The 21,576-nt window shown below is 39.4% G+C and overlaps 1 protein-coding gene across 1 annotated transcript; it reads left to right on the top strand.

Annotated features, from left to right (window-relative positions):
* Positions 1–982: 982 nt before the first annotated feature.
* Positions 983–10,225, top strand: LOC309603844 (uncharacterized protein). The gene is made up of 4 exons (XM_082337691.1): positions 983–1,054; positions 4,307–4,654; positions 5,817–5,920; positions 9,475–10,225. The coding sequence occupies exons 1-4, from the start codon at positions 1,006–1,008 to the stop codon at positions 9,652–9,654; spliced, it is 681 nt and encodes a 226-aa protein (XP_082193817.1). The 5' UTR covers positions 983–1,005; the 3' UTR covers positions 9,655–10,225.
* Positions 10,226–21,576: the final 11,351 nt, after the last annotated feature.

The raw sequence follows: 21,576 nt of genomic DNA on the forward strand, positions 1-21,576 counted from the left end.
AGAAGGACTCTAGAAGAGGTGTCGAATGTGTTTCAGTGATGAGAAGCTGAAGACAGAGATCAGAATACAAATGAAGATACAGCCTTTCACAGTGACGGTGATTAGTCATCACAGCAGCTAACCATTCAGTTGGTAGATTCTCTATCTCTCAAAGCCTTCAGATCAAAACTGAATATTTCCATGGAAGTTATCTCTTAGTCAAACCCAGACATTCAAATCTGTAGGCAGTGTAGCTGGATGAAAACAAGTTTTAGTTAAGCCTAGGGGTAACTTTGCTGGATGAAATTTAATAGTCTATACAAGGGCCTACAAGGACGTTAGCTAATCTAATGGGCTCCTGTAAATTCAGAAGGTATGTATTAGGAGGGTAACTACATTGCCCTCTTTGCCATGTTACAGTTTTTGGCAGCTAATGTTCATGTATCCTGGACTGCAGGATGATAATTAGACATTCAGTATCATTTCAGCAAAGAAAAATAATGTTTCTTCTGAACCATTCCTGTGGTATATTTGATTTGTCAAATTGGACCAATACTAGATAAAGCAAAGTCATCTTCATCTATGTGGTGTTTAAGACACAAGCGGGACTTTGAGCAAGAGTGTCAGAATTGGGTGTCTATTGCAAACTTTGCTGCATTACATCGTAACCACTGCTCCCAATCTTGGGGGTTTTTTGTAATTTTTTTTCAGATGAGCAGCTTTGAGTAAATTTGCCATACAAAACTGATCCTCCTAGTCATTCGAAGAAAATGCTCAGAATGGAAAACTAGGCCCAGTGGAGTTCAGTTTGAAACTATGATATTAGAAACTGATACTATTAGTGTGATGGTAGAAAGGGAAATAGTTACAGTGAATGAAACCACAAGAACCTCCCCTTAGAAACAAGGTTGAAAACATGTTTTTAGGAGAGCTTTAATTTAGTTTTCAACTACTTGCTGAAAGCTGTGGTATCACTAGTCTCGGCTGAGGTTTTAAAACCTCTGCATTAGCAATCCCAAGAAAACGATGCGGCTTGGTATATTAATTACAATATCTTACTTTGCTCAATTTGCAGGTAAGTAGCAGGGGGGGTTGTTGTCTGGGTTTCTTTTTTTTACCCCAGAATTCTCCAAACCCTAACTGATCAAGAAAGGCAGAGATAATTTTTAAGCAAGGATGAAAGTGTCAGTTGCTCAGTTTTACTTTGTAAAGTCTTCAAGGTGCTGTTTTATGGAGGAAAGTAAAAATGAGAAAAAAGTATAAAAGTACTTAAAAGAGTAGATAGATAGAAATTAAAATTACACCTGACTGAAAAAGGAGAAAAATATGGGTTCATTTTTACATGTTAGGAATCTATATTTTTATATACAGGTCAACTGGACAGCATATTAAGTTTATTTCAGGATTTTTATAAAACTGGGTCTCAGAGTACTTTTAAAAGTGTATGTATTCACTTACACCAACAAATTTGAAAGAAAAAAAGTTATTTGGGACTAATTTTTTTTTTAGTTGTACATTCTGATGAAAATGCAAAAGATATTTCAGATATGAGCCATCTTTTTTTTTTCACAAAGTTAGCTACCTCTCCTTCATAGACTGAGGTGAGACTGGTTTTCTGTCGGTAGTGAAATATTGCTATCAATGTGATGTACTGATTTTTTAAGATATTTATTTTTCACCCAAATGAAAGGTGTATCCCAGAAACTCCTCTGGATTATTTCCATTTTAAAATGTATTAGCTTTCAGGAATCTCTTTCAAGTACAGCCCAGTCATTTCTGGACATATATTTCTCAGTATATCCATTCAAAAGACAAAAAGTCTAAAAAGAATGACTATATAAAGATAGGAGTAACCATCTGTTTTAAAACATCTTATTGATTTGTTCTTATATTTTTAAATCATGTTTTGTCTGCTCTGAGTAATGACTTTCCAATTTTTTATACTCTGTATAAAAATGGAGATATAAAACTTAAAAGATAAACTGTTTCATTTGAAAGCAATTCCATAAATCCAAGAACATTTGTGATGGAAATCTAGATTTTTGTCCTCAGATGGAAAAGAAAAGATTCGTTTCACAGAATTTTTAATGTCTTCTCCTGAACTCATTACTCTATGTGAGAAATAGGTGCTTTTACGGTTAAAAAAAACCCAAATCAATATTTTATCTGCTTAAACCTTTATTGTGATTGGGATGAAATTAATCTTTCCTTTAAGTTACTATTTCTGTTTATTGACTACAAAGAGAAAGTATGGTTAAGTGTAGGCATTTAAATGTGGGTATTTGAAGTGTAAATAACTGAGTTTAAAGTAGAATAATCTCACGTGATTTATTAATTAAAATTTCAAAACTCAAATGCAGATAAAGTTTAGTCATGTCAGGTGATAAAAAGAGTGAGATGTGACCTGAAATGCATGTCAAGTGGGGGATCGTTCTGTTATTCACAAGAAGCCGTAAGAGTTCATCACTACGCTGCCTGGAAAAGCCCTTTCAAACTATTCGCCAGTTGAAGGTTGCCTAAGTAAAGTGCACTTCAGTGACCTCCAGGAGCTGGCTCATGCCATCATGCCTGTGGTGAGGGAGAAAATGCAGACATTGCAGCCTGCCAACTTTTAGACTGGCTAGTGACTGCTTCTGGAAGAGGAAATATCTAAATGCATTATCAGTTTAGCCTTCTGGATCCTTTGCAATTAGTATCAGATTTGTTTCTTGAGGTGTATTGTCTGGCTCGCAGTGCTTTTTTGCTCTTTTTTTTCCTTTTAGCTGTTCAAAGAGCAGTAATAGATTTACTTCAAGCATGCTCCCAGTCATTTTGCTCATTGTTGCCTGTATATGTGCAAGAATTTTCTCTCAAGATATCCACTATCTATGGACTCATCATCCTTCTGCGTTAACTGTACACAGTTAGTTTATGTGTACGTAGTACCCATACAAGGCTTTACTTGAAAAATCAAAAAAATACCCAAAGACTCTGGGATGTGATGTCAGGAACTACCAAAGCTGAAAAATTATGGAAACTGAAGATTGTTTTGAGATTCCATGGAAAATATTTCAAGCAGTGAGCCTGAGTAATCTCAAATAATCCTTGTATTTAGTTTAACACAATCATAGAATTTCTTTTTTCCTAAAGTATTCATTACTGTTGTGTTTATTTCATTTTTAATTTTTACTCTGTTTAGCTGTAGTTGTGTTTCCTTTTTTTCCAGTATTCTTGCCCATAACAAAGAGCATGCAAATATTTAAATAATGATGTATTGAAATAATAGGATAAAATTCATGGAGCATTAACATTACTTTTAATGAAGGTAATAATGATCTTTAGTTTCCTTTGGTCTAATTCCATTTTAATATAATCCTGGCTTTTTTTGTGATATTGATCTCTAGAACAATTGTAACTGCCATTTTCCCACAGATCCCCTTCAAACACACAGCATGGAAATAGATTTTTCACATCTTTTCGTTAGTTTAATAATGACATAACTATCTCATACTGCAAATTTTATCTGTGCTATTGGCAATATGTATTTCCTGGTAAAACTCCTTCATTAAAAATACTATAAGCACATACACAGCAATTGTGAAAAGAGCATTTCAGTTTTGCACGTTGATCAGAACAAAGGTATTTTCAGAGCTTTTTCAGTAAATTGTTGCTGAAATGAGTTTTAGTTACATCCTTCATTTTCATACAAACTTTAATATGCCCAATGACTATTAAGTCATTATTAATTGTCTAAATAATGTATCTATCTGACAAACTTTTACAGAGACAATAAAATTTGAGCCAGAAGCTGTTGTATACGTAGGAAACATAACATTTAGATGAAGTGCAGACACTTGCAGAACAACATCTTAAGTTTGTAAAAGTATGTGTATTTTTTCTAGAAGCTTTTGCAAGTTGAAAATATTGTTTGAAATTTCCTAGAGCAAAGCTTTGTTATGATGGCATCCCAAAAGTTTAAGAATATTAGGAACTATACACAAATTTAATCTAGTCCTCTGCTCTGTTTGCAACTCCTGCTTTGTCACCTTCTGGGTTTGCAGTTCTTGTATTCTACATGTAATTTATCTGATACATGATCTTTAGGCAAAGTTAATGACTGTCTTTCTAACTCTGTTTTGAACGCTGACTGCAGCATTGGTTTCTTGGAAAGCAGTAGCAAAACTGCTGTTTGCCTCACTCTTATGTACCTTTCGCTATACATGCTTATAGCTGTGGCTGTCTGTACGTCCAAATATCAGCTATGCCTATGTATTCAGCTGGCCAAGACAACCCTTCCTAAGAGAGCATACCTCTGTTTACTTGAATGGCCTTTATTTACACCTTACAGGCAGCAGTGGGCCAGAGCTTTCAGTCATACAATACCCTGAAGATGCTAGCGTGCTCCTTAACTCCACGGTGTGGATGCTGTGTGTATTTGAGTACCCCAGTGAGGAGAACGAGGAGCCAGTCGTGTACTGGAGGAAAGGCCCCGACTGCCACAACCAGCAGAGCCTCCAGTCGACCCCTGGCACGGGCAGGCCACGGGTACACATTACAAAGAACACCCTCAGGGGATTCTCCATCTTAAAACTGAGCAACGTTGACCAGAACGCCAGTAATTCCTATTTCTGCGACGTGACGTTAACTCAGAAAACCCAGGGCAAATGTGGAAATGGCACCAAGCTTACAGTGCATGGTAAGGAGCGTTTGGGAGTGACAGAAACTGACTTGATGTGTGCAAGGTGAATTCAATTTTCCTTCAGCCTTGCTGCCTTCTCTCCCACCACTCACCTCTGGTGGAGGAAGGGTGGGAAAAAGCAGTCGACAGTTGTATGAGTAGGGGAGGGAAGGCACGTCTTTTGTTTGAACTATTTATACAACTGGACAGACAGACTACTCAGGGACAGAGACTTTTCTTTGGATCTAAACCAGTTCACTGTGTAGTAGAACATTGATTCTATATTTCATATATTCTAAATATTTTATACATTTTTATATATAACATTAATTAAATTTTATATATATATATAGATTAAAAAATAGTTTTTCTTAATATTCTTCACAAACATTTGCTGGATCTTTACTCCATACCAAAACAAACAAACAAAAAATCAAATCCCCAACAATCGTTCATTATCTTTTTTGTCATTTTCTTCACTCTTTATAAGCCAATGGTCTCTTTTGAAATATGTATAACTCTTCCCCTATCCTCAAATTATGAATCCAGTTTCTGTAATCCTGCTGGGGATGTGACCTCAGTGACCGAGATACACTATTTCAGATGAGCCAAGTTTTTTCCATGTGGACTTTCCAGACCAGTAAATGCTAAATGCCACGAAGCATCTCCCTCATACTAGATTTCACATTATGTTTAACAGTTATCCAGTGCAATTCTTCTGAGTCCCTAAAAAAACACAGCAGCCAATGAAATTCTTCTATCACACCATAAGCTTATGTTTGGTATAGTTTTTTTAAAAAAAGAAGAAAAAATTGTCTGAGACTTAGTAAGATAACTGTTAGTTAGATTGGCTTTTTCATCATTACCTAAGTGTTTGCTATGTAATAAAGATGTTTTTGGATGTGCCACTTCTAATAAACTGAGAATTTTGTTTACTATCCATTTTGTAAGTAGCTTATACCACGTTCAAAAATCTCATGTCTGAAGTAAAAAGAAGACAACTTTTCTCTCACGAGAAGCTTAACCTTTTAGCCTGAAAAAACAGTGAAAGAAAATGTGATAAAAATAAAGACAACTCTGCTGCCTGGTCAATCCTCACTAATCCTTCAAATGAAAGCTTATCAGAAAAGCAGCATTTTTTTCTCTTTCAAATACTTAATTTTCTTTCTCTTTGTTTTAGATTTCAAATGCAAAGACTGTATAAGATCAGATAAGCCCCGGTGGAGTTGGTTCCTTCTTCTTGGATACACCATCTTTGTCACCACAGTTATCATAGCTTTCGGTGTAAGTAATATTTTCAGAAATAAATACTACAAACATAAAGATGGGTGGCATCTTCTGATGGAAAGAAATGATAAGCAGATTAGCCTGAATAAGCACCTGTGGCAATGTAAAAAGTCACTCTGTTTTGTTAACTAAAGAGTTAGAGGTATAATCCCCTGCCTGTGAATGTTTTGAGGTCACGGCCATGAAAAAAAAAAAAGGAAGCTCTGACATATAGAGAAATTATATTTACTTTTTTCTGAGCTTGCTGACAACTGGGAAGCTATTTTCTATGTTGCTGGCTGAACTTTTTACTTTTACCTGGAAACAAAAGAGAATGAGAAAAAAATCACCTAAATGATTAGCAGTTTGAAACACATCCTGCTCCCTCTGTGCTCCTGGGCTCCAGCTCCTAATTTCATGAGCTCCCCTGGGCATATATCAATGCCTGCTCATCTTTTGTCTTACTCATGTTCTGGCCAGCCAACGAGTCATGCCAGGGTTTTATGCCCACTCCCACCCACTAGTTGGTATGGACACTGCCTGACATTTACCTGGCCAGCAGTGCAGCACCCTGGCAACTTGAAATTTGAAAATATTTTGCAAGAGAAGAAAAAAAACATTCTTTTATACAAAATTGTCTAAACCCAGGGTGATTTCTTATGCTTCCCATGATATTTTAATAATCCTTCCCTCTTTCCTAGTTATGGCTCTGTTCCCCACTTCAGGAAAAACTTCATAATCATTTTAATCCATTATTTTTTATGGAACCAAAACATAAAAATCCAGCTATTAATGAATAGCTCTACTTTGATCCTACTTGAGAATAACTTCTATGTAAATGAAACCATTTGGAAGGAAATAAACATGAGCAGAAGAAATCTGAGCTATGCCATAACTTGATACAAATGAGCATCACAGTCTTTGAAGGCATGGATGGCACTACACTCATGCCTAACCCTCAACAGTACAGCATGCTCTGCTTATATTTACAAAGTCCTTACTTGCAAGCGTAATTCAAAGATTATAATTTATATGAGACCTAAAAAATTCCTTGTGCTTCACCAATGTCTCTCCTCAAAACCACTGTTGTGGAGTCCCTTAAAAGTTAACAAACACAGGAATAGGTACCAAACTTAACAGGCTTAGAGGAAGAAAACTTAGCTCTTGAGGAATCAACCTGGTTTTAAACCAATAGCTATTTTAAGTCCAGAAAGACAGATCTTTCAGGTAGCCAAGTCCTGACTGAAAGGCAGGATTTCCTTTAGCTTGTCTTCTCCTTCTCAGCTTGTGCAGTTTAAAGAGGCTACTTCAGTGTCACTGAACCTGGCATGGTGGCAACAGCTCACACTCTGCTGATATGGCCACACAGCCAAGAACTTCATCATTATATAAGACTCAGCACCAGTGACATAAGTTACAAGACTTACAAAGACATTTACGGTATCTGATTGCCCTTATAGGTCAAGTGAGGTTTGTGTTTTGTTTTCTTTAGTAACCAGTTGTTAAGTACTGTTACCTCAAAGCCACATCAAAACCAGAAATGTTCTCACAGTTCAGGCAGGAGGAGACAAGGTATGTGTATTTAGGGAAACAGTAAACTCATACCAGAGAGAGATGTAAACCTTGCTAAAATACAATAGCAGCAGAAGCCTGCCAGAAGCTGTTTCACATCTGAATATACAAAGTGAGCCAGCCTAGTCTCTCCTAAAATGAGTCACTGTGAGCACAATTAGCAAGCAGTAGCAAATTCTACTTGGGTTTGGCTCAGATGGAGTTTAACTTTCTTCATAGCAGCCCGCATGGTGCTGTGTTTTGGATTTGAAGTTAAAACAGTGTTGATAACACACCAATGGTTTGGCTGAACAGTGCTTGAATGGCATCAAGGCTTTCTCTTTTTCTCACTTTGCTGCCCCAGTGAGTAGGCTGGGGTAGGCTGGGAGGGGACACAGCCAGGACAGCTGACCCCAACTGACCAAAGGGATATCCCATACCACATAATGACATGCTCAGCAGTAAAAGCTGGGGTAGGGGAAGAAGAGCAAAGGGAGTTTTTTGCTTCCAAGGTGACCATTGCTCAGAGACTGGCTGGGCATTGGTCTGCTGGATGAAGGTGGTGAACGATTTCCTCTGCATCAGTTGGTTTTTTGTTGGGTTTCTTTTTTTCCTCTCTCCTTCACTGTTAAATTGTCTTTATCTTGTCCCATGAGGTTTTTTGCTTTTGTTCTTCATATTCTCTCCCCCGTCCCACTGGGGATGGGGGACTGAGCGAGTGAGCAGCTCTGTGGGTGCTCAGCTGCTGGCCAGGGTCAACCCACCACACAGACCGACACTGAAATTTATAAAGTTAGGAAGTTTATAACTTTTAAAGGTCATTCCTTTACTAAATGACAAATGTTTCCTGTCATGTAAATGTATATTGTGTCAAAATCAGAGTGTAAACTAATGAAAGTGGGACTAGATTACTCAAAGGCCCTTTGACCCTTACAGGCAACTGCTTAAATCCGGCATGTCATGGCTGGTTAAGTCAAGTCCTTTAGGGAGCTTCTGTATGGAGCTGCTAACCTCAGGAAGAGGTCTGACCTGCCTTTTCTGAGTCTAAAGTCCTCTCACCTGTTCCTTTGCTTCTTACTTCTGCAAAACTTTTCCTGTGCTTCCATGTCCAGACTAGGGCACAGCAATGTGCTAACCCAATGACACCTGCATGACAGGTGTGTCTGTTTTATGGAGAAACCATTACAGTGGTTGCTTGGGGATTCTCCCCAAAAGAAGACACCCATCTCATCCGCTCTCAAAAAAAATTGTTTATGCTACGTAAGAATAAAGAATGTCTCTCCCTCCACTCGCATGCTCCATTTTTTTCTAAAGTAACAACACACAGACATCTTCAATGATAGCACTGGGAATTGGAGAGGTATTAAATGAAATCATTGGTATACAGTCGGACATTGGTATACAGTCGGACACACTTTCTGCCTATTGAGTATCATATGAAACAACCTGTAAAGGCTTAGAATTCAGCATATAAGAAGCTAATTCACTGAACTAAATTAACACTGTTTGATATTAGTTCTTACTCTTATTTTAAACCAAAATGTACGATAATTGTTCTGCTGTATTATAATGTCCCACATCTGACCATATTCCACTTGTTTATTAAGTTAGAACCAGATAAGCTGTCAAACAATAACTACAGAAGTATTAGTATCTTAGCTTACATATCACTAACATTTATTATTATTATTATTAATTTAATATTATTAATATTAATTAAATAATAGTAATATTATTAATATAATTATTATAATTATTAATATAATATTATTAATATAATTAAAATAATATTAATAATAATAATAATAATAATGAATAGTCTGTCAATTATGAAGGTGTAGCTAAAACTAATATTTCCAAGTTTCATTTTGACTGTGATATCCATAACAACTTAAAAAAAATCAGAATAAATGCTGGATTCCTATCCCAGTAAAGTTAGCAATATGTTCTCTGAAAAGATGGGGTATCTGATGGAAACATTTTTACTGCTTAATAATATATTTTGTGGAATATTGCAACAGATTCACCAGTGGTGTAAGAAGTGCGAGAATGAGGCAAGAAATACAGATAGCAGTGCTACCCTGCCAAGTGAATGGATTTATGACCAGCCATCCAGATCAGTTAATAATGGTTTTAATCAAGAATATGAAGATATGTCACTAATAAGAACTTTCAGTGGCATTGGAACGAAAATGGTATGAAAAGCAAGGTGTGTGCAGTTGTAACTAAGATATGAGTATGTGTGATGTGTGCTACTTCTATCAAGGCAGAAAAGAAACATACACACAAATCATTAACTGGAATGTTTTTTTGTTAAACTTTTTTTCATCTGTTCATGTATTTCTTTCAAACTAAAGAAGTTACCACTCCATGCAGCTACAAATGAAATGAGCTTTAGTGTATGTAACTATCACCAAAATACTGTAAAAGCTAAAGGTTTCAAACCTCTTTTCAATGCCAACAACTCTGACCACAAGTCAGAGTTTTTTCTACCTCAAGCACAAGAACACAGTTGGAATTTTGTTTTTATCCAGGTTAAGACAGCTTCTTTGCTTTACAAATGCAATTCTGTAATACAGTATCTGTCCACTGTACTGACAGATTTAGAGAAGAGTTTGTCAGAGAGGAATTCCTCACATGCTCCCAGTGCACTGTCTGACCTTATTTCTAACTCCTTACACATTCCCCACATTTACAAATCCCTGCAACTTCTTCCACTCTTAGCTATTTAGCCAGCTATGCCACTCATGTAATGCATATTGGGTACGTGCATCTCTCAATAGAATTAAAATACTTAATGTGTTTTTAAAAGTTGTAACTTATATGATTTCTGAAGAAACATTAATTACTGAAATCATCTTGACATGTAGATAGGCACATAGATATAGCTTTACTGCTGTAGGGCTTATCTTTACTGCTTAATATAAAGTATTTGGATTTACAAACTGCCTTTTAAACTTCCTTTAAAGTGCTTAGAATACTTGTGGAATCTGTGTAATTAACAGCAATAGAACTAAGCTGCATAGAAAGAGCTTATCATAATTTGCATAGTAATGTAGTTGAAGTGTTGCCTTCGTATACTTATGTATGTGTGACTTGAAGGAAATTAAACCTTTTACAAAATATTTAAATTGTTTAAAATTATTTTTCCCCAGTCAAATACTGCAAACTGAATATTGTGTTTCAAATTTGCTTACCACTGAAAATATATTATGTGAAAGGAAACGGTTCATAGAATAACATGACAGAGGTTACAGTCTTATATGTTAATTGTGCAGCAGTTATAAAAAGTGAGTAAACTGTTCACTTAAAAGAGGACAGCAAGTCATATAGTTGACACTCAGGGCTGGACATTAAGAAGTGGATAGATGCTGCTAGCTGGATTCAGATTCAACTTCATCACTAGCCTCTTTTTCTAATATATTTCCTTATTCTATCAGTAAAGATGTCAAATAATTTTCATTTAAGAAATTGATCTGAGCATTTGATTCCTTTTGGTGAAAGTGCTGGCTAATACATTTAGAAAAAGTGAAATGTGACTTTCAGAGGGACAGATAGACTGTGCTTGAGCATTTGGAGAGGGGGAGAACAATCATGAAGAATCTTTTTTTATTTTTTTTTTTTTATTTATTTAGACAGTGGGAATTAAACAATGGTCTTCCCTCCTCCTCTACCTAAACTGGGAACTGACTGCATCTGCAGTCATACATACTTATGTTTCCAGAGTCAGTAAATCAAACCCTAATTGTGGAATGTAAATATGTAACTAATTTGTTTTGCAGTAAAACTATTTCTTCACTTCAATTGCACTTCTGCACTTCAAATTTCTTATTTTAAGCGTCTTTTAAAAATAAAATCCTCGTTCCATATAATATATGTCTAACTTCATTTTAAAGTTAAAATTATAAATTGGCTTAAATATTAAGGGGTTAAATACAGGGAATATTTATATATTTAACATGGAGCTTTAGAGGAGAGAAAAATACCCATTCCATCCTTTAAAATGTGAGGTGCAAAGTCCATCTAAGCAAAAGATGCAGTTCTATGAAGAGAAGAACTGAAGGCAGCAGTCACTGAACCAAAGTCACCTTCAAGTAGAAGAAGCACAAAGAGGTCAATGCATTCAGTGAAACCTTCCAGCTCTGGCATTTTGGCAAAAATGACAAGAATTCATACCTAATCTAGCAGACATAACTAGAAGGTGCATTTAAAAAGCATCTCATTTAGGTAACTCATATACTTGAATGTGGCCGTTTTCTTTCCACTTTATAACACTGCCTCCACTTCAGATCAATGGCCCTTCAAATGAAGGTCAACATGATTTCTGCACTTTTTCACACGGTTCTCAGAAACAGCTATTTTCTACATAGTGCTTCCAAAGAAGTTGGACATAAGCTTCCAGTCTGAAAGGTAAAATACTCAGAAAGTTCTGGGGGCTGAAAACAAGTAATAGGTAATACGTTCCATCATCTAACACCAACAGCACAAGGATAGCAAAAAGACATTATTTGTTATGTTGTAGCCAGCAAGGTCATGGATTTTTATGGCAGCTTAGCACAGAATGAAACATCAAGACCGAATTCAGAATGAGTTTAGAATGCACACAATTCTTAACATTAGACACGTGAAATATCACTTTTTTCTATTTATACTTCTTTTTAAAAAAACTGCACATTGTAGTGTTAAGAACATTAATATTTATATGAAATGCTGATCCTACAGTAAGTCAAGGAATCACAGAACCATTGATTAGAGGGGACCTCTGGAGATCATGTATTCTCACCCCCCTACTCAAGCAGGGTAAGATAGAGCTGGTTGCACAGGACCATGTCTAGATGGCTTTTGAATATCTACAAGGAGGAAGACTCTACAACCTCTCTGGGCAACCTGTCCCAGTGCTCAGTCAGTCTCACAGTAAAGTGTTTCCTGATGTTTGGATGGACCCTCCTGTGTTTCAGGTTGTGCCCATCGTCTCTTGTCACTGGGCACCACTGAAAAGAACCTGGCTCTGTCTTCTTCATTCCTTCCTATCAGGTATTTATACAAATTGATACAATCCCCCTGAGCCTTCTCCAGGCTACATAGTTCCAGCTCTCTCAGACTCTCATATGTCAGATGTTCCGGCCCTTAATCATCTTTGTGGGCCTACAGTGGACTTATTCCAGTTAGTCCATACCTTCTCATACTGGGGAACCCAGAACTGGACCCAGCACTCCAGATGTAGTCTAGCCACTGCTGACTAGAGAGGAAGGATCACCACCTTCGAACTGTTGGCAATGCTCTACCTAATGCAGACCAGGATGCTGTTGGCCTTCTTTGCCATGAAGGCACATCTCTGGCTCACGGTCTGTTTGTTGTCCCCAGTAACCACAGGTCCTTCTGTGTGAATCAGAAGCAGGAATTTGTATGTCCCTTTGTTGAACTCAATGAGATTCTCTTCAGCCCAATTCTCCAGCCTGTCCAGGGCCCTCTGGACCACATGTGTATCTTCAGTTCCAAATGACTTGAAACAAGAGCCTCAAGTTCATGACCTAATATATAAAGGATGGAGTCTTAGCCCTCAGGGAACTGGAGACATAGCTGCTAATTTTAGTAGGACTCTAGTTTACCTTAAAATCTCTTGAATATATACTCTGACAGGAAACACATAGACAAGCTAAAGGAAAATAGCAACTGAAACAGTAACTTCCAATTACTTCATCTGGTATTAAGGATAATTAAATATATGCTCCACTAGGAGTTTAACAGTAATTACAGATTTCAAGATGTGTTATGTATAAACACATTTAGAGTGTGGATACATTAGAGTGAGATATGAGAAAGGACAGCTATTGAAGTTCATATGAAGAACTTCTCTTGAAGGAATAAAATGGAACCAATGACGGGGACAATGGTACATCCAGCTCAGAGGTGTCACCAAGGTTAAGTCAGCTTACACCCGGCATCAAAACCACTTCCACAAAGAAAAAAAGATGAGTCATTGTCATAGGAGACTCTCTCCTGAGGGGAACAGAAGGCCCCATATGCAGACTGGACCCACTCCTTAGGGAAGTCTGCTGCCTCCCTGGGGCCCGGGTTAAAGATGGCAAGAGAAAGCTTCCTACCTGGTATGGCCCTCAGATTACTACCCATTATTGGTTTTTCAGGTAGGCAATGAGGAAGTCGCAACTAGAAGTCCAAGGGCAATCAAGAGAGACTTCGGGGCCTTGGGATGACTGCTTAAGGGATCATGAGTACAAGTAGTGTTCTCCTCTGTCCTTCCAGTTGCAGGGAATGATGAGGAAAGATGCAGAAAGAGCCAGCAGATCAATACCTGGCTTCGAGCCTGGTGTCTCCAGCAAGATTTCGTGTTTTTTGATCATGTGTCAGTTTACATGTCACCAGGCCTGCTGGCAACAGACAGGGTACACCAGTCTTAAAGGGGTAAAAGGATCCTAGCACAAGAGTTAGCAGGGCTCATTGAAAGAGCTTTAAACTAGGTTGGAAGGGGGAAAGGGCTAAAACGAGGCTCACTAGAGATAAGCCTGGGGGTGGCACACCAACATTGGAGGGATGATGTGCTAGCAAGGTCCTTCAGTCTGCCATCTCAGGGGAGGCAGGGGATGGAAAACCATGAGCACTAAAGACTCAAGGGCTATGAATGTGTTAGAAACCACAAAAGCGCCTGAGAATGGACACATAGGAACTAGGGCTTCTCCCCCCAGAAAGGTGGCAGGAGCAATAGCCCAACTGAAGTGCATCTACACCAATGCACGCAGCATGGGCAACAAACAGGAGGAGCTGGAAGCCATTGTGCAGCAGGAAAACTATGATATAGTTGCCATCATGGAAATATGGTGGGATGACTCACAGAAATGGAGTGCTGCAATGGATGGCTATAAACTTTTCAGAAGGTATAGGCAAGGAAGGAGAGGCGGTGGGGTAGCCTTCTACGTTAGGGAATGTTTTGATTGTCTAGAGCTTAATGATGGTGATGATAGGGTTGAGTGTTTATGGGTAAGAACCAGGGGGAAGGTCAACAAGGCAGATATCATGGTGGGATTCTGTTACAGACCACCTAACCAGGATGAAGACGTGGACAAAGTATTCTACAAGCAGCTGGGAGAAGTCTCACAATAACTAACCCTTGTTCTCATGGGGGAGTTCAACTTACCAGATGTCTGCTGGAAATACAATACAGTGGAGAGGAAACAGTCTAGGAGGTTCCTGGAGTGTGTGGAAAATAACTTCCTGACACAGCTGGTGAGGGAGCCAACTAGGGAAGGCGCCCCACCGGACCTGATGTTTGTGAACAGAGGAGGTCTGGTGGGTGATGTGATAGTTGGAGGCCATCTTGGGCATAGTGATCATGAAATGACAGAGTTTTTGATTCTTGGAGAAGGAAGGAGGGGGGTCAGCAGAACTGCTATCTTGGACTTCTGGAGGTCAGACTTTGACCTCTTCAGGAGCCTGGTTGAGAGAGTCCCTTGGGTGGCAGTCCTGAAGGTCAAAGGAGTCCAGGAAGGCTGGACATTCTTCATGAAAAAAATCTTAAAGGCGCAGGAGCAGGTCATCCCCATGTGCCAAAAGACAAGCTGGCGAGGAAGAAGACCGGCCTGGCTGAACAGGGAGCTTTAGCTGGAACTCAGGAATAAAAGAAGAGTTTACGACCTTTGGAAGGAGGGGCAGGAAACTCAGGAGGAATACAAGGATGTCGTGAGGTTATGGAGGGAGAGGATTAGAAGGGGCAAAGCCCAACTGGAACTTAAACTGGCTACTGCTTTAAAAGACAATGAAAGATGTTTCCACAAATACATTAGCAACAAAAGGAGAGCTAAGGAAAATCTCCATCCTTTATTGGATGCGTGGGGAAACATAGTGACAAAGGATGAGGAAAAGGGTGAGGTACTTAATGCCTTCTTTGCCTCAGTCTTTAATAGTCAGACCAGTTGTTCTCAGGGTACCCAGCCCCCTTAGCTGGAAGGCAGGAATGGGGAGCGGAACGAAGCCCCCATACACCAAAGGGAAATGGTTATTGACCTGCTACACCACTTAGGCACACACAAGTCTATGGGCCAGATGAGACCCAACCAAGGGTACTGAGGGAGCTGGTGGAGGTGCTCACTAAGGCACTTTGCATCATCTATCAGCAGTCCTGGCTAACCGGGGAGGTCCCAGTTAAACTAGAGGTTAGCAAATGTGACACCCATCTACAAGAAGGCCCGGAAGGAGGCTCCAGGGAACTACAGGCCTGTCAGTCCGACCTCGATGCTGGGGAAGGTTATGGAGGAGATCTTCCTGAGTGCCATCATGCAGCACATACGGGACAACCAGGGGATCAGGCCCAGTCAGTATGGGTTTATGAAAGGCAGGTCCTGCTTGACTAACCTGATCTCCTTTCATGACAAGGTGATTTGCTTAGTAGATGAGGGAGAGGCTGTGGATATTGTCTACCTGGACTTTAGTATGGCCTTTGACAAGGTTTCCCACAGCATTCTCCTGGAGAAACTGGATGCTCATGGCTTGGATGGGTGTACTCTTTGCTGGGTAAAATACTGTCTGGATGGCCAGGCCCAGAGTTGTGGTAAATGGAGTTAAATTGAGTTGGCGGCTGGTCACAAGTGGTGTTCCCCAGGGCTCAGTATTGGGGCAGGTTCTGTTTAATATCTTTATCTATGATCTGGATGAGGGGATTGAGTGCACCCTCAGTAAGTTTGCAGATGACACCAAGTTGGGTGGAAGTGTTGATCTGCTGGAGGGAGAAAGGCCCTACAGAGGGATCTGGACAGGCTGGATCAATGGGCCGAGGCCAATTGTATGAGGTTCAACAAGGCAAAGTGCTGGGTCCTACACTGGGGCCACAACAACCCCATGCAACGCTACAGGCTTGGGGAACAGAGGCTGGAGAGCTGCCTGGCTGAAAAGGACCTGGTGGTGTTGGTCAACAGCCAGCTGAATATGAGCCAGCAGTGTGCCCAGGTGGCCAAGAAGGCCAATAGTATCCTGGCTTGTATCAGGAATAGTGTGGCCAGCAGGACCAGGGAGGTGATCATCCCCGTGTACTTGGCACTGGTGAGGGCGCACCTTGAATACTGTGTTCGGTTTTGGGCCCCTCATTACAAGAAAGATGTTGAGATGCTGGAGCGTGTCCAGAGAAGGGCAACAAAGTTGGTGAGGGGTCTAGAGAACAGGTCATACGAGAAGTAGCTGAGGGAGCTGGGGTTGTTTAGCCTGTAGAAGAGGAGACTGAGGGGAGACCTTATTGCTCTCTACAGCTACCTGAAAGGAGGTTGTAGCGAGGTGGGGGTCAGTCTCTTCTGCCAAGTAACAAGTGATAGGACAAGAGGAAATCTCAAGTTGCATCAGGGCAGGTTTAGGTTGGATATTAGGAAAAAATTCTTCACTGAAAGGGCTGTCAGGCACTGGAACAGGCTGACCAGGGAAGTGGTTGAGTCCCCATCCCTGGAGGTATTTAAAAGACGGGTAGATGTGGTGCTTAGGGACATGGTTTAGTGGTGGACTTGGCAGCACTAGGTTAACAGTTGGACTTGATCTTAAAGGTCTTTTCCAACCTAAAAGATTCTATGATCCTGTGATTCTAATTACGAGTCTAGGCATCAGACATTCATCATCTGGATCATGAGCATTACTGCTTAGCCTAGTAGTCCTAGCCAATTACTATTTGTATTAGCCAATAACTATTTGTATTAGCCAGTAAAATAATTGTTGTATACTGATAGTGATCTTCATTTCCAGTCTTCACACACAAACAAAGGTGACCAAAGGTCTGAAGGTCAGAACAGAGTCTTTTTAGGAAAACAAGAGCTATTAGAAAAGGCAGAATTACTCTTCAATATCCTAGACAGGGCATTGACACGTTCAGATAGAAATTCATTGCACTTCTGAAAAATGGAAAATTATGAAATACAAGAATGCAAGCATTAATTGAATGCAACGTCCCAACCACTATCAAATTTCCAGGCAGGAATGAGTTCACAGATTCTTTCATTTCAAGAACTGAAGTGATCCTCCTCAACAGGTCTAAAAAGAGGTGAAGCTGTCATGTTTGCGTCAGCATGCAAAGAGACTGAAGTTTTAACGGAAGTCTTGGTGTAAACTGCCTTTTTAGAGGGCATGCTTATACCAAAAGCCTCTAGCTGCCGCATTTCCTTTTCAAACACCTGCAGCATCTACATGCACATTTTCAAGACCTCAAGAAGATGATAATGATTTCATTACAATACCAAAATAATAAAGCTACATTAGACTAGAATGAACAGTGTAAAAAAATAAACAAACAAACAAAAAAAAAACAAACCAACAAACAAACCAGAAAAAGCAACAGTTGGATTGTTACTTGGTCCAATTATATCAGGGTAGGAAATTAAAACTGTAGCTCAATTTTCAATGCATCCAAGAAGCTAACTGTTGGGAGACTCTCAGACTGCAACTGCAACACAACTGTACTTTGAAATGAAATTACCAGGATCACCAGTTCGTGAACAATGCAGCAGTAACCTCCTTGCAACAGAGCTCATCAAGAACACCTCTCTTCTGTGTTCCCTTCATCCCACAAGTCTCCCAGTAAATATTAGGGTGGTTTCCAGAGTCTCAGTCCCAACTTCACAGCACTTTACGTCTGGCTTGAGTTCCCAGAGGTGAGCACCCCTTTCTCCCTGTGGAATGAGCTCTTGCATTTGCTGTTTCTCATGGCAAAAGCTGAGCTGTTGTTGCTAGGCGAAGTTAAGGAAACTGACTCAGGACTAAGCTTCCTGCTGCCTGACAGAACATGTACATGTAGCTACATATGAACAGGGCTTGGAGAGAGAAAACCAGGAGCAGGTCATCCATAACTTCATTAATTATGGAGAATACTAACGGTTAAAGACAGACTTCCATGGCTCTTTGGGGTACTTCCATGTTTTTTCTTTCATAGTTAATAGCTTTTCTAGAATTCGTTTATAGCTTAATGAGGAAAGATGGAAACTTACTGAATTTTTCTGTCTCACATTGAAACTCCATTTTCTTATCTCAGTAGGTGTCATGTTGTATATCCTTATCAAGATCATAATTAAAATGGAAGGCATGAAGTCTTACACAGATGTCCAATTCACAAATATGGAAAACAATATTCTTAATGCTTCTCTGTCTTTCCCTAGTACAGTTACAATTGCACAAGTTCTCTCCCTTGTAATTACCTAAGACTGATTAAGAAAACAGTATTTCAAATTTGCCATTACTTTGTGACATATGAAAAAAATGGTGGTAACAGATCTGACTAGAGGAGGAACGGTATCTACATACAACTTACATTCTTAAACACAAGTCTCAGTGTTTCTTCCTAAAATCAGTAAAAATATTTCAGCATAGAAGGATCTGTGCTGCCTAAAACACTCTTTATTATCTATAGACCAAGAGGGAAAGATACAGATGCAGTACAGAAGTGAACTATTTTTAATAATCTCTTAGGATTTGTATATCTTGTCTGTTTAAACATACTTCTACATGGAATATTTAAATAAGAAAAAATATCTTAGCATATCCTTAGCATAATCTGAAGTAATATTCTCAGAACAGATATATTAACATTGTGCTTTATCATAAAAATATGTTCATCCTCAGGATATTACTTTACCCTGTCTCATGTTCTAGATTTGACTGTCTGTACCAATGATTTTCAAAAGAATTAGTGAATTCTGAATTTAAAAAAAAAAAAATAAAAAAACAAAATAATGGTTTCCCAGACAACACAGCTAGCAGAGTTAGCAACAACGTTTCAGCAGAAGTGGCACCTTTTATTTTTTTTAAGTATTGTTTGATATTCTATCAATCATAGAATAGTTTGGGTTGGAAAGGACCTTAAAGATCATCTGCTTCCAACCTTTTCGTCATGGGCAGGGACACCTTCCACTAGATCAGGTTGCTCAAAGCCCCATCCAACCTGGCCTCAAAACACTTCCAGGGAGGAGGTGTCCACAACTTCTCTGGGCAACCTGTTCCAGTGCCTCAGCACCCTCATAGGGAAGCATTTCTTCCTTATATCTAATCTAAATCTGCCCTCTTCCAGTTTAAAGCCATTACCCCTTGTCCTATCACTCCATGCCCTTGTAAAAAGTCCCTCTCCAGCTTTCTTGTAGGCCCCCTTCAGGTACTGGAAGGCTGCTATAAGGTGTCCCTGGAGCCTTCTCTTCTCCAGGCTGAACAACCCCAGCTCTCTCAGCCTGTCCTCACAGGGGAGGTGCTCCAGCCCCTTGATCATCTTTGTCGTTCTCCTCTGGACCGGCTCAAGCAGGTCCATGTCCTGCTTATGTTGGGGGCCCTGGAGCTGAACGCAATACTCCAGGTGAGGCCTCATGAGAGCAAAGTAGAGGGGGAGAATCACCTCCCTTGACCTGCTGGCCACACTTCATTTGATGCAGCCCAGGATACGGTTGGATTTCTGGGCTGCTAGCGCCCATTGCCAGGTCATGTTGAGTTTCTCATCAACCAACACCCCCAAGTCCTTCTCTTCAGGGCTGCTCTCAATCCATTCTCCGCCCAGCCTATATTTGTTCTTGGGATTGCCCTGACCCATGTGCAGGATGTTGCACTTGGCCTTGTTGAACTTCCTGAGGTTCACAAGGGCCCACCTCTCCAGCCTGTCAAGGTCCCTCTGGATGGCATCCCTCCAGCGTGTCGACCACACCACACAGCTTGGTGTCATCAGCAAACTTGCTGAGGGTGCACTCAATCCCACTGTCCATGTCATTGCAACCACTTATCAACAGCATCATGGTACAAAATAGGCATGAGTTTTAGAAAGTTTCATTTCCTTCAGCTTTTTAAGGTATTAATAAATTTTTTTAAAACAGTTATGCAGCCTATTTGTGTAGCAAGTCCATCAAAAGATGAAATTCTGAAAAGTTCAGGTTCGGCTTTCAGCCACATGAGGACTACACTTAAAACACCCCTAACAGAACAGAACAACACGATCTATTTAAGAAGGGTTCTCAAAATTGCAAGTTAATATATTTCATTGTGGTTTGTTTTGACAACAGATATCGCTAACTGATTTTCAACTCCACTTATTTAGGACTTTTTGAAAGAGGAATCCCTACTACCTTAGGCTTTTGTGAGAAACAAACAAGGTGGCTTACCATAAGATCCATACCAAACTGAAGAACATGCAAAGTGGTAAAACCCCCCTGAGCTTCCTCCATTCAGAAAGGCTAATATTCACTCCTTGAAGAATATGACTACTGTTAATAGAAAACAAAGTCTAAGAGGCTCTGATCTTGTTAGATTTCTCACTGTTTCTCTTTTAAATAGAAAATACTTAGCCAATAAAAATGTACAAGTGTAATTGCCCACTAAGACTATACATAGAAGAGATTTAAAACAGAAAAATGATTAGGTTAGGAACACAAGCAGATAGATAGATAGATATTCCAACTAGAAAAGCTGGAATGGAGTATGGATAGGATTAGTACTAATACAGATGAAGATAGGTAGACTATCTAAAAGGGATCAGATCTTTTCCCATGAAAGAGACTGACCTAAGTAAAGGTACTTATTAGCCTTCCTAACCTAGAAGTCACCTCTGCAAACATTCCTTGGTTTCCCCTCATTTGTGTAGTGAACACAAATGGCATGTACATGCCGCAAAACCAGAAGCAACACTCCCCACATCCATATGGTGTCCTCTGTTCTAGATCATTTTTGGCAATAAAAACATTGCTATTTTATCAGATACAGGAAGTGCATTTAAAACTAGAGATTGTAAAATGAAAGTTCTGTCCAGGCTCAAGCACTGAAATAGTGAGTCAGTAAATACAGACCTAAACACAAAACTGAATTAGGAGGCTTTGAAGTTTACAACGATAAATAGGAAGAAATCATGACCAATTCATACAATTATGGATGCTAAACCAGAAAGCAAATAGATTCACCTTTAATAAGGTTATGTCTCTATTGTAAAAACACTACTTTGCTTAGAAAAATAGGTTTTCTTTAAACTTTGTATCTCATATTTCAAGGTGATACAGTGGAGGGATTGGGGGAAGGAGGAAATAAAATGGATAGTATTCACAAAACCTGAATGCTTAGAAGCAGCCTTGGCTTCTTACATGAAACAAAGAGACTATGACTATCGTCCTGATTCACCT

This window comes from Platalea leucorodia (genome assembly GCF_965183815.1).
Source record: "Platalea leucorodia genome assembly, chromosome: 2".
Taxonomy (NCBI): Eukaryota; Metazoa; Chordata; class Aves; order Pelecaniformes; family Threskiornithidae; genus Platalea; species Platalea leucorodia.

What these genes read in the sequence shown, in the direction of transcription:
- LOC309603844 (XM_082337691.1), top strand. Translation starts at nt 1,006, where the DNA reads ATGCGGCTTGGTATATTAATTACAATATCTTACTTTGCTCAATTTGCA. An exon ending in CACCAAGCTTACAGTGCATG is followed by an intron (nt 4,655 to 5,816) that starts GTAAGGAGCGTT and finishes TCTTTGTTTTAG; the next exon opens with ATTTCAAATGCAAAGACTGT. An exon ending in CAGTTATCATAGCTTTCGGT is followed by an intron (nt 5,921 to 9,474) that starts GTAAGTAATATT and finishes ATATTGCAACAG; the next exon opens with ATTCACCAGTGGTGTAAGAA.